General features: G+C 43.5%; 1 protein-coding gene across 1 annotated transcript; it reads right to left on the reverse strand.

Annotated features, from left to right (window-relative positions):
* Positions 1–1,206: 1,206 nt before the first annotated feature.
* alg14 (ALG14 UDP-N-acetylglucosaminyltransferase subunit) lies at positions 1,207–17,140 on the reverse strand (the record flags this gene model as incomplete). The annotated part of the gene is made up of 4 exons (XM_083777820.1): positions 1,207–2,548; positions 14,906–15,028; positions 16,000–16,151; positions 16,993–17,140. The coding sequence occupies 4 exons, from the start codon at positions 17,138–17,140 to the stop codon at positions 2,318–2,320; spliced, it is 654 nt and encodes a 217-aa protein (XP_083633946.1). The 3' UTR covers positions 1,207–2,317.
* Positions 17,141–17,585: the final 445 nt, after the last annotated feature.

Below are 17,585 nucleotides of genomic sequence, written 5' to 3' on the forward strand. Positions count from 1 at the left end.
ATGATGCTTTAACTGCTACATTGTCAGGCATAACCTTGATAGCAAGACAATCAAATCCAAGACCACATAGAGACACTGTCGAGGAGGCTTCTTACAATATTAGTCCTGGCATATGCTCAGCAACATGCAAGGAGGTGCCTTAAAAACTCCCCTCGATGGATCACCTTACCTTTCCCTATTGGAGAACAACCACACCGGGGCTTTAGTGCCCCTCATCTCATTCCCATCAATGTAATAATAATTTAAGAGGGATTGCCAAAATCAACAGCACACTGGCCGACAGCCACAGATGGTGGTTTTTTTTGAGAACCACCACCACTGCCTGCTCATAGCTCTGTGTCTGAGCGGCTTATTCTTTATTATGATCCCCATTAGCTTCCACAAAGTGGTCGCAAGTCTTCCTCACCGACTGTATAACTAAAACAAAAAGGCAATATCAGCAAAATAAGTGATAGCCTTTGTCATACGACCATGTAGTTCACAAAAAACTAAGTGTCACACTGTACACACATACTCGTGTTCCCTTTAGTTGTCCTTGGGGTATTTATCGTACATGTACAGTAGGCCTACAGAGCAGGCAGGGCTTAAGTGTCTTGCTCAGCGACACCAGAAATCCAGAAGACACTGGGCGAGCCAAGGGTCGAACCGGCGACTTTCCGATTCCCAGAGGGCCTCTCTCATCACTCGGCTAAATTAGGCTTCATGGTGCTGGTTACACTGCGGTAGGCCTACTGGTTGATTAAAAGGTAAATGCTGCCCTGCTGTTGGCAGGGTATCATTTATGGTTTCTATGTTCTCAGTGAACTCAACATTTTGATCCTGTTGGGTTGATCATTACCACCCTGCTCATTGACTGTACAGCGACCAAGTTAATGCAGCGAGCTTAAGCAATGCCACAACCTAAGCGTTAGAACAACCCCCTCTCTTATCATGTGACACAGATATAAGTAGTCTGTTTCTCACACAGATGCTTAGAGATATGTCCTATAAATAGCCCCAGATGTCAGCCGGGGCCACACTTTTTCACTCTCCTATTGGTCATGTTCAGAACGTCTCCATTTAGTCAAAGTTCTTCCTGTCCTCCGAGCCGTGTCCAGGAAAAGGAAAAGAACCACAACGGAAACGCAAACATGAGTAACAATGCTTCTTACACCCAAAGCACATTTCCTGAAAAACAATACAGTAGTTTATTTTGAAAGTGTTCAGTCTTTAATGATTATACAATTCAGATTCTAACAAGCACCACAATACATTTTGCCAATGGTTTAATTGGGCAGAGTAAAAAAAAAAAAGGTAATGGTTTATGCTGTTCAAGTGTTCATGATGTGCCAGGATTGTACCAGACTCGCAGACCTACTTGATGCAAGCTCACAATATGCTTTTAATTTGCCCTCTGCCTCCTTCCAAGATAGAGATGGGTTATTATGGGGTGTTGTACAAGTACAGAACATCAAATAAAGTCTGGGATGTATAAAACATGTGCTCGCCTCTCAGTCTATCACAATAACTTTGAACTGGCAGCCATTGTGGAGACTTGACCCCAGATTAGATCAATATGCTCACTTGTACAGCTGACTTGAGGAGATGGCCATCTTAAATTATTCAATTCAAAATTCAACCAAATTAGATTGAAGCAAGGGTGATCTTTAAAAGTACATAAACATCTTCTCTGGTATTCCCCATGTTATACCAAATGCATTGAATGATGTAAGGTTATGGCTGTCTCATGGATATGTACATCTTTTTGCAGACATTCCTGTACAGTCTTGTCTGTCATTGTTCCCCAACTGGGAGTCGGGACAAGAGTCATATCAACAAAATGTAAAGACAGCAGTTTTCATCTTGCTGTCGGTTGGGTATGTTGTTCTCTTCACTTGCGGTAGTATGTGGTATTCTCATCTATACTAAACTGGAACACTGGGGATGACCTAATACTAGAAGAATTCATGAAGTATTAAGAATCATAAACAGACTGGTGCCATATATGTAAAGGATTCCATTTTGCAGGCCTTTGGAATGCTGACACATCCTCTGCATGTTTGTACAAAATAGTTTTTTTTACATTCACAATTGTCCCACTTCGCACATCCACAAATTCATGTTACATTTGTAACATTTGTAACAACCCTCGTTTATCCTTTTTTCTCTTCTTTTATCTCTTTTAACCGTGCACTGATGTTGCATTTGTTTTGCCTTGTTTTTTCTGAATAAAGTTTGTTTAGGAACAGAGGGTGTTCTTATGTAAAGCACTTTGGGTATTTAGAAAAGTGCTATATAAATTTGAGCTGTTATTATTATTATTATAATAATTATAATGTCAAACCACTCTTCCGAGGAAAATAGTCTTGGGATATTTGTCCCTCAGGGTTGGCCACTGTACAAAGAAGTAGTCCGAGATCGGGTAGAGGACCTTCCCGGAAAGTGAAAGAGTCTCAACTCTACATATGCTTTCGACGTAGACAATCAGGACCTTCTTCAATCCCAGAATTCCCAGCAGGAGTCCTGCTACGCATAGAGGGACACAGGTTCCAGGGCCATTGCACAGCACCTGAAACAACATTCAAGACACAGGGAGACAGAGACAAAGTAGAGATGAGACTATAGTTATAGTATGTATCAACAGCAACAGGCCCCAGGCATTTCACAAGGCCCTGGTAAAAAAAAGAAAAAGACAAATCAGCAAGTTTGGCCTCTGCTCGATCACTCTGAATAAAGGAATGTGCTGAACTCTGCTGGTTGTATATACAGTCTGAATACTGAGAGTGAGGTGGGAGGAGATGAAGATCTCCATGGAGAGAAAAAAAAAACTGTGATTCAGACTGTGGGGGCACGAGAGGTAAGACAGCGAGACTAAAGCCTAGGGAAGGGAAAGAAAGGGAGGGGAAAAAACAAAGAATGAAGAGAAAGCTCTTAGATGAAAAACTGCCTTCGGGGCAAATGGAGAGTGAGGGAGTAAAGTTTTAGGAGCTGGGGATTTTACGGGAAAGAGACGATGCTGGAATTGCAGGGCCCACAGGTCTGGAGAACTCATCAAAATCCCTTTAGTACAGACGTAGCATTCTGGGCGCACACTAGGTTCGCAATATCCTCTCTGCACGCTGCTCTGGAAGTTACATTGCTAAGCTTATAGTGTGGATGGAAAAGTGACACCACTCTGTACTTCTTGCATGCAAATGAGAAGGACATTTCATAGCTCAATGTTGAGAAAATAAGCCAACCCATAGGAGAACCAATGTAACATATCAGCAAGGCAAACCGAGTGAGCACAATTTCAGTCCACACAATGTCCATCCATCTTCAACCGCTTATCCGTAGTCGGGTCGCGGGGGGCAACAGCTCCACCAGAGAGCTCCAGAATTCCCTCTCCAGAGCAACATTAGTGACTTCCTCCTGGGGGGATCCCGAGACGTTCCAAGGCCAGTGAGTCGATGTAATCCCTCCATCTGCGCCTTGGTCTGCACCGGGGTCTCCTCCTCCAGTGGGACGTGCATCGAGGACCTCCCTAGGGAGACGCCCGAAAGGCATCCTAACCAGATGCCCGAACCACCTATGCTGGCTCCTTTCCAGGCGAAGGTCAGTCACAAAGAAACAAATGCACTTGGTGTGCAAACCCTGACCACAACATCATATAGCTTTATTGACTGTGACCTCGACCTAAAAATGTATCATCTCTTTTGAGCAACCTACATATCATTCCTACAAATTGTAATGGAAATCCACCCATCCATTCTTGAAATTGACCTTTGACCCCTTTTAACCCCAAAGTTAATCATCTCTTCAGGACAGCTTGGCAGAAGTACCAAGAAAATCTTCTCATCCTTTGTCAAGTTATGCTGCCAAAGAGAAGATATCTAATGTATGAGCAACAACATGAGGGACAATTAAAAACAAAAGGATCATGAGAAATTGACATTAACAATTGAATAGATAAATATCAAATACAGTAGGTAATGGCTAATTAGGTCATCATCGTGCTGTTCCTATTAATCCTAATAATGAACATTTCTAAATTTCCCATCTCCAATGTTTACTACGCTGCAGCAGAATGGAGACCATGAAATAACACATTGGAACATTTTGTGGCACGTTTTGTGGCTAGCTGTAGGACCTACTTGGGTGGCATTGTTGTAATCTACTGATGCGATACCTGTATGTGTTGAAGGTCCAGTCTGACTTGCTACAGAAGCAGTTTCAACACAGCTCTGGAGCTGGAGGCACCACCGCATCAGGTTTCAGTCCAAATGAATATGATAGCGTTTGAAGTGTGAAAAAATGTCACATATTCCTGCTGGTCCTGTTACTGGCAATGAGGATGCTGTCAACCACTGGAGAAGTGCTGACACCAGGCCCTACTAGTGCAGCATGATGGAGCCAGTTTGTTCACTGCTGCTTGGGACATAGCTGTGAAGACACTGACCCAAGCGAGACTCGCATTCATACTGTTGCAAATTCATCTGCATGCAAAGTAAGCCTCCAAAGCAGAATAAATCACAACCATAAGTATGATTATTGATTTGGAAGTTTGTCCCTCAAGTAACTTGGACAGTGCAAATTAGATACATATGACCGATAACACATAACATTTTAAAAATGTTACAGAATTACTACATTTGTACGTTTGGATTCTGTGAAGATTAGAAAATATTCAGCATATAGACCACATTATTAAAGTGCGACAGTATGAAGGTTAGCAGTAGCGGCTAATTTTGTGTGTGCCATATTAGAATTTTAGCATACCATATTGTGAATCACTAAAGATTTTATCCTGAAATATTTCTCTTCAATGAGGAGGGTTAATACTAATTATACAATGAGGTTTTATTGCAATTTTCTTTCCTCCCCCTGGAAAAGTGTGACTACGTTTGTGCTGGTACTGTATAGTGTCTCTTCACCTCCTGTAAGAGTGGTCTTGAGTCTAATCCTTTTTTTGGGGGGGGGCATTCACAAACCTGGCTCTAACATTCCTGGCATGCCTTTCCTGGCACTGGCAGCCCGGCTAAACTTCTAGCACATCAACGATGGACGACCAACAAGCCCCCTCTCGAGTATTCTGGTAAGCACACACGCACACACACCTTATACAACATGATAAGCACTAAACATATTTTTCATATCTTTGAGGAAAGGTCTAAAGATAAACTGTATTGTTTTATTTGCCTACTGCTGTATTTGATAATCTCTCAATCGTTTACACTGAAACAATTTTTTACAAGTACAGAGAGGAATGTATAATTATACAATATACAAAATACAATACTGCTTCAGCCATTTTATCCCCTTGTAAAGCGTATTATACATGTGGCACGGTGGCGTTGTGTGTTCAGTAGAACATGATTAGCAGCTGTGTAACATAAGATAACAGGTATGTGTCACACACACACCTGTGTCTGTTTGAAGACTATAATTTATCAGCAGACAGATACTGGATGGATGACACATCTGACAACTCAGCAGCTGCACAGTCGTGGGCATGGCCTAAAAAGTGTCTGCTCTTTTCCCCCCTACGAGTCACCTAAGTGTTGCTTTTTTATTGAGCTTTCATGGAACATGGAATTATTATTAAAAAATATATACATACAGCCACATAAAGTATTCAACTCTAATAATGGGTCAATACCTCCATGTCTTAACCCATTCTGAACGGGCACCCATTTTGGTTAGCATCGTGTTATGCTTTAGCTATTGAAAAACAGCAGATCTACAAGCTCATATCGCGCCACCGAGTGGCGCGATACGAGCTTGTAGGTCTGCTATTTTTCGAAGAACGACTGACATTTTTAGAATCTGATTTCAGGTCAGAATGGGTTCGTCAGACCAGCGTGTGTCCAGTGGAAACCTCGTATGAATCTGATCTCAGGTCAGAATGGGTTCGTATGAACATGTATATTTCAGCTTACGAGTCCTCATTTTCTACAGCAAGGAAACTCAATAACTAGAGATTCCCTCAATCTAATAGATGGAGGTTCATGGAGTTCACTTTAACTACAGCCTCATGTTTTGCTGTTCCCTTTACTTTCCTTCACTTATTATTAATGACCTACTCTACTGACTACTGTATGTTGCTACATTGTCTGAAGGAAGCTTTAAGTTTTACTCTTATCTGTACATATAATGTCACAATGCAACAAATATAACCTTGGACCTCGATGGATGTGTGATGCTTCTTAACCCATTCTGGCACCCATTTTGGTGTTGGCATTATGTTGTGCTTTAGCTATTGAAAAATAGCAGATCTACAAGCTCATATCGCGCCACCGAGGAGCTTGTAGGTCTGCTATTTTTGAAAAATCGAAGACACTTTTAGAATCTGATCTCAGGTCAGAATGGGTTCATAATGAAACTGTCAGGATGTAATAGACATTTTTAGAATCTGATCTCAGGTCAGAGACCTCTGGGAGATGGAATGCTGAGGTGGAGCGCAACACCTACCATCAGCTCCCAGTACTTATCGCACAACATCAAGCCGTGCTACTCATACACCGAGTTGGCAATGCCCGGGATCGAACCCATGACCTTGCGGTCTAAAGCGTACCATACAAAGCGTAAAAGCGTACCATGTACTGCAGGATTCATAGCAATGAATTTTTTTGGTTCTCATAAAAAGGACAATGTCTTGAATTACAGTAGTTTATTGTTTCATCGCAGTCAGTCTCAACCACGCGCACACAGTGTGACAAAGCCCCGGGAGGCAGGGAGAAAGCTCTTGGAAGGCTATTTCAGCATTCACATTCATTGCCAGACGACTATCAATTCATCAAGACGCCCTTGTTTTATGCGATGGCCGGGTTCGCAACTTCATCATTTAGAATCCCCTTCAGACAGAGTGCACGCATGATGTGTGGGTGTTTGTGATATATTTGCAGGCAGCAGTTTCTGCATAGCTGCCTGCCTGACTCAAATGTCTGCAAATGTGACGGCTTTTCAGTGTTATTTTTGACAGCTGGAGAGGCGATCTGTACATACTTAGGCTACCGTAGTGATGTTGCAGGGGGCTGTCCTGCCTGCAACGAATGAAGAGTGACAACCAAAAGGTTCACATATACCGCACGGGACAAAGTCAGAGGTCGGTGGTCACAGCTCTCACAGTCTCAATAGTACTAATTTATGAGCCAGGAATGCCCTGTTTGCTTGTATGCTGGTCTTAACACTTTTGTTCATTCCCGTAGTCTGATTATGGTTTCTGTAAGTAACGTGACATGATACAAGGGGCGATACGAGGGGAGAGGAGATCATATTCATGGTTGGAATCTTGCTCCCAGAGAGTGAAGAAGGCTTTTCCATTGTGCGGCTCACTGACTGCTTAATAAGGTTAAGGTAAAACAGATGGTGGACAACTCTTGAAGCCTGTGGTGGAACAAATAGAGTGAGGCATAACTTTTAGGAGGAGACCAGGCAAAATACACCAAAAACAAAATATCTTCATTTTACACATCGTACCGGAGATAAGATATGAAGGTGCGTGAGCATAGCAGCAGCTGTACACTGTGCATGATATACTTATATGGTTAAGGTCTGTAAGTACATCATAGACAGTATACATCTGCTGCTATCACGAGCAACATTAAACCTTTCCATCTCTGAGTCTATGTTTCCTGTATATTTATTTAGCCTGCCCACAGGAATGCATGGCAGGGTATTGTAATCAGTTCTGTCTGTTTGAGTTTATTTGTAAAGCAAGACAACTTGAGAACGGAAGGACAGAAGGGCAGATTTTCATTCAACTTGGAGGTAATGTTCAATAGGCTGCCCTAAAAAAAAGGTTGTCGTCAATGGGCAGCAGGACATGACCCCATACATACTTCCAATACAGCTTAACCCATTCTGACCGGGCACCCATTTTGGTGTCAGCATCATGTTATGCTTTAGCTATTTAAAAATAGCAGATCTACAAGCTCGTATCGCGCCACCGAGTGGCGCGATACGAGCTTGTAGGTCTGCTATTTTTGAAAAATCGAAGACACTTTTAGAATCTGATCTCAGGTCAGAATGGGTTAATAATGAAACTGTCAGGATGTAATAGACATTTTTAGAATCTGATCTCAGAATGGGTTAAAGGTGTTTTAAGGGTTCACTTAACTCAGCGGTTCCCAAACCTTTTTGGCCATGCACCCCCTGTTCTCTCCCGACCTAGCTGACGCACCCGCCCAGGCGCCCACATGGAAATATAAGTTGCATAAGCTATATAGAGACATATATTTCCTTTTTAACCACATATATGCACATATATGAACCTGAATATGGCACATACTGCAGCATAGGCTATATTCTGCATATACCTGCCATATATTGGCGTAATATGTTAATATATTTTAAATAAAACTATAGCACCACCATTAGCCTTTTCATGTCGCGCACCCCCTAGAAGGCCCTCGCTCACCACAAGGCGTGCACGCACCACAGTTTGGGAACCACTGAGTCTTAACTAATGCCAAATTAGCTCAAATATAGACATGCTTTGAAGCACAACCAGCCGACCACATACATGTTCTGGTCCTGTCCTAAGCTTGATAAGTTCTGGTCTGAATATTACTCGGTGATGTTTCAAACAGACATTACACCCGAACTTATCTGTGCTCTCTGGATTTACATTCGCATCCACTTGCCCACTGAAAAACGTCATAATATTTAGAAACTGAACAGGGGTTTTATTCATCTGTTCTACTTTATACTGTAAAGGCCAAGGCCAGGGTCTTTTTTAAGATATTTATATAGTGGAATAAACCACCGCTCATGTTGACTAAGAAACTTAAGATGAGGTGCTGGTGAGGTTTACTAGAACAGCTCAACAACACTCAAAAACACCGGGAAGATATGAAGATATTTATAGACAAATGCATTCAGAGGATGCTTTCCCCCCAAATGTATCATGAATGGCTTATGGGAACACTTTTCTGAATTAAGTTATGAAGGATCACAAACAACCATGGTTATTTTTGGCATGTCATCATCGTAGGCAACAACAAACAAACAAAACAAAAAAGCTCACATGGAGAGGCACTAATCTTGTAGATCTGTTATTTTCGGTGGTTTCTGAAAATGTCCTAAGAGGTATGAAAATCTTCACCTATGCCCAAAACGTGGGATGCCAGGTTGAAAGTAGTGAAGAGTAGTTGGGTAGTAGGTTACTGGGCTATGGGCTAAGTATTTGAAATATTTCATCATTGTTAGATTGTGTGCCGACGACACATCTGGTGATAATGTGTGTCTGTAATGTTTACGCATGAATGACCAAGTGTGTGATCTAACAAATGTCCTTTTATGGCTAACACACACGCTTGAGAACTAGTTCTCTCTCCTCTCCTCCCCTCTTCCTATCCTGACCCCCACCCCCCACATGGCCAAGTGACTCCAAGTTTGATTTAACCCCCGTCCTCTCCCTCCTCATCCCCTTCCTTACACCCACCCACCCACACACACACACACACACACACACACACACCATACCACAAATCCCGCCTCTCTGACACAGCTGCCCTAAGAGAGATGGAGAAGAGATGCTCAAGTTTGGTCAAAACAAATAAAAACGTATGTGCCCGCTGCCCTAAAGTATGTGTGCCGAAATGCTGCCCACCCCCAACACCCGGCAGCACCGATGGAGCAGAGGCGATGAGGGAATGAGGGAGAGCAAGAGAAGGACAGAAAGAGAGATGGACCCATGGGGAGGGAGTAGGGGTCAGCCGGAGAAGGGAGGCCTTCGCCTGCCCTAAATCAACATGGGTAAGTAGACAGAACTAGACAGTGGCCGCCTGTGCAAACGTAATCAGACATTCCACAGATTAAGGGACGGTAGTAAATGTGGCCGAGGGAGAAAACAGTGAGCTAATGGCTTCCAGATATGACGTTATTCTGCTGGCAAATTAGCGCCTTACAGATTGCATTAGAAAGTCTCCAGGAAAACAAAATAGGAATATGACCTACTGATAGTGAAAGCGACCAGTGATGAGTGACCCCCTTCCTCCCAAATGAAATAGAATTTGGGGAGATTATTTGAGAGGGTGTTGATAACACAGCCTGTATTCTCTGATACGAGCCAATACCAATGTTTACAGAGATGCCGCTGACCTAGAAGGCCGTCCTGGAGTTTGCTTGTTAGTCACAGCACTCTGCCCCAATACACTTTTCCCTCGTCCCTCCCTCCCTCGTTTCTTCTTCTCTCAGCTCTCCGAGAGTGGGAGAAACCTGATGCTACATCTCCCTTCCTGCCCCCACCCCCCTCTTTCTCTCTCTCCCTCCCTGTCTCTCTCTCCCGGCTGGAAGAACCAGTCAGGTCCTGCCACATCCTGTGAACAAGCCCCTTCTCCCCCAGCCTCCACCACCATTACACAACCCAGGCCAAAGGGGAGACAGCGGGAGAGGAGAGGAAAGGGCCAGTGGAGGGGAGAAAGGGCCAGTGGAGGGGAGAAGGGGGGGAGGGAAGGGAGACTCAGGGGGCCCGATTTTCTTAATTCCTGCAGAGGTGGAATCCGCTCTCTCTCTCTCTCTGTGGAAAGTCAGATGTCGGGGGTAAAAAATGGTGGCCATGCTACAGCAGACCGCCTAAGCTAATAATTCAGCAGAATTTCCCTGCTACAATCTGATCCAGACAGAACTCTAATGACACACTTTAATCATAGTTAATAGTGCAGTGCAGCAGATGACAGGCTCTCAAATGGAATCCCTTGTCACGGCTACTTTCTCCTTTAGTTTGTCATTTTTGTACTTGAGTGAAAACAGACAATAAAGTTGAGTAGAACTTAACTTCTTATATTTCTCCTTCGTAAAAAAGAAGCTTCCAAAAGCCATTTCAGCTTATACCCGACTGACACATCACCTTTTTAATGTACGATAATAAATGTAATAAAATGTGTTATTTGAATGGAGTACACGCCTGTTTGCACATGATGCATCCTCTGTAAAAAGAGAAATGCTCAACACAAGCCTACTGTAGGATTGCTTTTATTCTTTTATTCAGCAGTAACACACCAGTGAGTGACCTGAACAGAACGAGAACTTCTATGAGCAATTGCATATGCTTGAACGCATATTACACACAAACACACGCGAGGACGGACACTCACACACTAATTACCAATTGCAGAAAGATGTGTGAGGGTAATTGGTCAGCCTGGGGGTGTCTTGGCTATGGAATTCTTCAAAATGCTTCCATGAGGGTGGAAAGACAGTGCACAACAAAGATCACAAGAATATTCTCCATTACTGTCCAACACCCCCCTTGCATGAGATAATAAATATCATGATGCACTGTAGCTTTGGTCCATGGCTGTAATGAGTTGCATTTAGAGCTATGTTACTCTCTCTTCCGCCACTCGTCTTTAGCGTAAATAAAAATAACGTTTTTGCTACTCACCAAAACAAAGGCGGGTTGTGTCATTCGAAAGCCTACTTTCCTTAGTGGAAGCACTCTTGAGCCCCCCACCAGTGGCCACCACACGTATAAAAGGTACTTTTTGGCCAGAATGGGATTATTTTTCACCGGAGGAAAGATATTCTCTATGAGGCAATTCTCTGGGCAACATCGGTAGAGGGCACAGTGGAGTAACTAAAAGTATTTTTTTCCTGGTGGAAACAAAATCCCCTTTTGGCCAAAAAGTACTGTTTATACGTGTGGTCAGAGTGGTTCCACTAAGGAAAGTAGGCTTTCTAATGACACAGTTTAAAAAGCAGGTGGCTGGCGCACATCCAGTTCTTTGCTAGTGCTGGACAAAAGGTAGATACATACAGTGTGGTCCGCACAGTCCGCACAGTCTTTGCTCCAACAGTGTTTATTGTGTTAAAACACCATTCTTAATCAGGACACAACGTTTCGGCCGCTCTGTATGTTTCCAATGACACAACCCGCCTTTGTTTTGGTGAGTAGCAAAACGTTATTTTTATTTACGCTAAAAACGAGAGGCTGGTCTGCATTCATGCGAGCGGCGCAAGTCGAGTGTAACATAGCTCTAAATGCAACGCATTAGAGCTATGCACAGTCCTAGATGCACTAGTCAATGACGCATGATTTATGAATCCCATCAACGTTACTGAGGTTAGGGTTAGGCATAGTTATAAAAACAAGAACTGTCAATCACAGCGACTAGTGATAACTAAAAAATATCGCATGGATGCACCTGGCACGTATCCTCAGTGATGTATCCTGAGGTCAACGGGGTTTCGGGTCTCTCAACATCATACCCCTCACTCAGGCGACCCAGCCGGGAGTGATCAAGTCCCGACTTACGTAGCTACCCTCAATCAGTCCCACTAGGGAAAAACCAGGGGCACACAATACGTTGGAACTACTCCAGAACTACTCTGCCAGGGCTGGGAGGTACAGTTCTGGCACATGGAGGGACTAGGCTCTGTGGGTTGTCTCCTGTCCGGGCCCCTCCTACGTCTCACCAGGTGATTGGTCACCAGTGACCAATCACAGCGGGGCTTTCCTAGTGCGATGGGATCCATAATAACACATCACAATAACGTTTTCCATCAGGGTAGCTGCCCAAAACTAAGGTGGCCTTCCCACCAGAAAGCTTCACTGCGATTAAAACAAATCCTGCTGCACATTATCAGAAAGTGCGGTTCGTTTGGCAGGTGTGCATCATTCGAATCCTAATGCGCATCAAAGAACCGCATTCTACTCCGTGTATAGGGCTGAAGTGGTTAATGTATTTTTGTAATAATAATCAAATTGTACAAAGTAACTAGAAACTAAAGCTGTCAAGTACTTCAGTACCGTACTTAAAGGAGAATTCCATACTAGAAGGCTTTCTTACCTTTATTTGTAGTTGTTACGTCCCCACCAAAGACGACCAGGTGTTATTTTGTGCAAAAGCACATTTCCCCTACTATAAGCCCTCAATGAATTGCATTGGGCATTGGTGTGTTGTGCTAATTCGCTTATTTCCATCACTCTAAAATCATTTTTTTAATATATCCTCTCTTCATAATGTCAATAGTATCCCAAGCGGCACACTTTACTACTTATTTTGATGGAAATAATCGAATTAGCACAAAAACCCAACCCCCATTGAGGGCTTATGGTAGGGGAAATAGCCAATAATGCACTTTTGCACAACATAACACCTGGACCTCTTTGGTGGGGACGTAACAACTACAAATAAAGGTAAGAAATCCATCTAGTATGTAATTCACCTTTAAGTAAATGTATTTAGTTACTTTCCACCACTGAGTATGATCATCATATTTCAAAGCAGTAGTACACCAGAGCCAATCTGTTTCAACAGCGAGATGGGTGTAACCGTGTGTACCACGCAAAATCTCTACATCATCATTTCAAAAGCATTTGTAGACCACTTTGTGACATCTGCCGCTGGGGGAGGGGTGTTGAGATCAACCATTGCCTAGTCTCAGACAGACTGTTGAAAAACAGGGGGCACTGTTTTTCCTTTATTTGCCGATGGGATTCTCGGATTTACCGTTGCCCAACACAAGGATTCCCAAACTTTACCATGCCAAGGAAGGACCCCCCCACCCCCCCCCCAAATTAAAACATCTGGCTGCGGCCCCTGTATTGCAAAATGATTACCCGAGAGAGAGAGAGAGAGAGAGAGAGAGAGAGAGAGACACACACACACACTGGGACGTGCTGTGTGTCACTGAGAGCAAAACTGCTTGAATAAAAACCACGTGAAAACCATAAATCAGAAAGAGGGATGAGGGCACTGGGAGATATTTCACACTGGCAGCTGCAGAGGACTTTCTTTACTATGTGAGAAGTACGGAGGGTTTGTGGGAGACATAACAATAATCAATTAGCACAGGGGTGACTGACATTGATGAAGTGCATCACCAGCAAAACATTCTTTTGATGGTTTTGCAACAATTTTGCGATGCACCATATTCACACAGCATCTATTCTGGTCTTTGCTTCATTAGTTAATTCTTTGGTAGGAAAGGCGATCCCATTGGGTTTCCCATCCCGAGCGTAAAGAATGACACCTGTGTGAATAATGGACAATTGCAGTCTGTCCCCTAAACAGGACAGAGCTGAAAATGTGACCTGGGGGTCCCCTTGCATGAACAAGTTGCTCTTGAGCTCAGCACTAGCTGTCCCAAAGCATGCTGCTCATTTGTCAACAGAGGATTATGGTGTGAGAATGTTGATTATACATAGGGGTATTAATTCTAAGCATGGGGAAATTTGAACAGCAGAGAATACATGCTCAGTGTTTGTTTTACATTTTAGTATGACATTTATACATGTGCATTGATTGGATGAAAGAAAAGAAAAGAGTACAGCACACAAGATGCCAAAAAGCACATATGTATGGTCAAATGTGCAGTACCGATGTCATTAGTAAGACATGATTGTACATCTACTATATAATGTGCCACGTCTCTGTGTGCGTACTGCATACGTGTGTGTACGGTTGTAATGCACGTAACTTGAGAACCGTTTCACCCACCGACTTCACATTCGCGTTCCACACCCCCACAGGGAGTGCAGTGCCAAGTATCGAGTCGGTCGGACCCACGGTTCTCCAGAACCACCACAAAAGGCTCTGGTCAGGCTCTGCCAGTGGGCCTAATGAGGCCAACTTTTTTCACCTGGGCCAGGCTCTGCCAGTGGGCCTAATGAGGCCAACTCCTTTCACCTCCTTTTCACCAAGTTGCATCGTTCCCAAGTAAGCCGGTGGCCGACTGCGCATACAGACTGCACATACAGGTCTAGTGTACAGAATTAACCAACAGTTACTTTTGTATCGCAGCAACTGTATTTTAGTTTTAAATGGCTACTAAGTGTACTAATAAAGACCGAGTTATACTTGGTGTGTGCGCCATGCCGCTCAGTGGTAGATCTACAAGGGCACAACGCATTGCGCCGTGACACATTGTGAACTTGCAGATCAGCTATTTGCGGTGCACGACATCAGCACGCAAAGCACCCTTAAGACGACATACATACCATGTCAGGCCGAAGCCTGAAGACCAGCGGGAGGGAGTAGAGGAGGGCGTTCAGAGTGCTGACCACCGATGAAGTCCACGACTGACGTACCTCACGACTCCGCGGGATACGGTGGATGGTATACTATATGGGTAACATAATGATAAGTGATCACAGACATCTGAAACACAATCAACCAACTCGGGCTAAATTACAGAAATATACAGTTACAAGCTAATCAAAAAACTAAAAGACTAATCTCTCAAGATAGATTCAGCTGTTAGCAGAAACGGTCAGCACCACTGAGCACCACTACAGCAACCAACGGTCAGCACCACTGTGTACCACTACAGCAACCTGTAGGTGCACCACTGAGCACCACTACAGCAACCTGTAGGGTTGTTTTAGAAACGGTCAGCACCACTGAGCACCACTACAGCAACCTGTAGGGTTGTTTTTAGTAGGAATGAACAGATGCACCCGGGAGGAAGTGGACTAAGAAAGGGGAGGAGCTAAACCGAGTTCCTGTTTCTACACAAAAAAGGAGGCGGCAAAAAACAAAGGGAAATATTTTGTATTGCCGATCCCTGCCCATTTTCTATACTTCTTTTTTTTTTTTTTTTTTTTAAGATATTTTTTTGCGGCTTACGCCTTTTATTGATTTTTGAAGGGACAGACAGTAGGCTGACAGGAAACGGGAGAGAGATGGGGGGATGACATGCAGTAAAGGCCGTGTCGGGTCCGGGAGTCGAACCCGCGGCACACTGCGACTGGATTACCAGTCCGGTGCCCAGACCGTTACGCTACGGCCTGGGCCCCATTTTCTATACTGAATGGGTTCCCACTTCCAATTTGGGAAGACTGACTATAGACCCAGAGCGTGTGTGTGTAAATGATCAATAACTCAAATGCAGAAAGTATGCAAACACAGAGGTGAAAATATGAAAACATTGGCATAAATCAAGTAGGAACCATCTTGTATCTATCTAATTCCAATTCAAAAAGATCTACATAAGAAGGACGATCTCGCCATCTGCTGGGGAATGTTAGGCTTGCATCACAAACTGTCACAGACCATTCTCTCATGCATTTACTTCTATTTAGTCAGGGTCTACCTTTGACTCAGAGTCTGCATGATCTTTTGAGCTCTCAAAGCTGCAGATTTTGTCCTCACTCATCTTGTCGGTGTCTGCGATGACATAGTGACGAGGGCTGTAGGATGGGGACAGACTCTCCACTAGGCGAAGAATCTCAGTGGTGTGACCCCCTGTACAAAATACACCACAACACTGGTCTGAGTTACATTCGTTCATTGTGTGTGTGTGTGTGTGAGAGTGAGTGAGTGAGAGAATGCATGCATGCTCAACTTGTAATAACAGGCCACATACGGATGATAAGGTATTCATGTATTACAACGCTCTGATCTAGCCTCAGATCAAGTCATCAAGACTATCAATCATACTATAATAGATTTATTTTATCGATTTTGACATGCAAGTCATGCATATGATACGGAAGTAAAAGTTAGACTGGGTAAAATACACCTAATGATAGTCTTGATCCAAGGCTCTTATTGCAAAAGATGAGCAAACTCAAAGTTTTAAAATTATGTATGATTCTCTCTCTCTCTCCTCTCTCTCTCTCTCTCTCTCTCTCTCTCTCTCTCTCTCTCTCTCTCTCTCTCTCTCTCTCTCTCTCTCTCTCTCTCTCTCTCTCTCTCTCTCTCTCTCTCTCTCTCTCTCTCTCTCTCTCTCTCTCTCTCTCTCTCTCTCTCTCTCTCTCTCTCTCTCTCTCTCTCTCTCTCTCTCTCTCTCTCTCTCTCTCTCTCTCTCTCTCTCTCTCTCTCTCTCTCTCTCACCAATCATTCTATTAAATACAACAATCGTGTTCTCTTCTCTCTATAAAGGAGCTGCAAAAATGTACAGCTGTGAGGAATAAATTCGTACCAAAGTCGTATACAAATATAAAAGAAGTACACGTTACTATAACACAGTACACTACACTGTGTTGGTCAAAAACCAATATTGAAGGCAGCTAAGGAAGTTAGCAATCTCTCTCATCAGCAGTGACAGAACACTCGTGTAGGTGTGAAGCGAGGGATTATTTACCTGATCCAGCAACGACAAGTACACAGACAGGACCCTTCGCTCCAGGTTTACAATCTGAGCCATTTTTAACAACTATTAGCAAACGCACAAGTAACAATAATAACCCTGTACATACAGTCCCAAACAACACCGCTACAACCAGAGCCATGATGATCACAGTCAGCTACGGAAGCTCCTTCGGATCAAAACACTGGTGGTCCATCCGTGGCATGGGTGGAGGTCGAGGAGTATATTGAAGAAGAAAAAACTACACGAAAGACGTACTACTACTACTACTACTACTTTTGATTGATTGATTGATTGATTGATTGAAATATTTATTAACAGTTTGCAGAATTTACAGTACATTTCAAGCACAAACTCAATACAAAGACTGTTAACTGTGAGTGGACGACCCAATTAAGCATTACACTTGTTTACTACTACTACCGCCACCGGTACCACCACCACTATTGCATTTACTTAATCAAAGTGTTTATTCACACACAATTACACCTAGGCCAGCTCCCATTGACTCCATCAATTTACGGCTCCAGTTGAACACATTGTGACGGGGTATTCAGGTACGGTCGCCCCTTTTCCAACTCGCCCGC

Source organism: Protomyctophum parallelum (genome assembly GCF_964188405.1).
Source record: "Protomyctophum parallelum genome assembly, chromosome: 12".
In the NCBI taxonomy this organism is placed as follows: domain Eukaryota; kingdom Metazoa; phylum Chordata; class Actinopteri; order Myctophiformes; family Myctophidae; genus Protomyctophum; species Protomyctophum parallelum.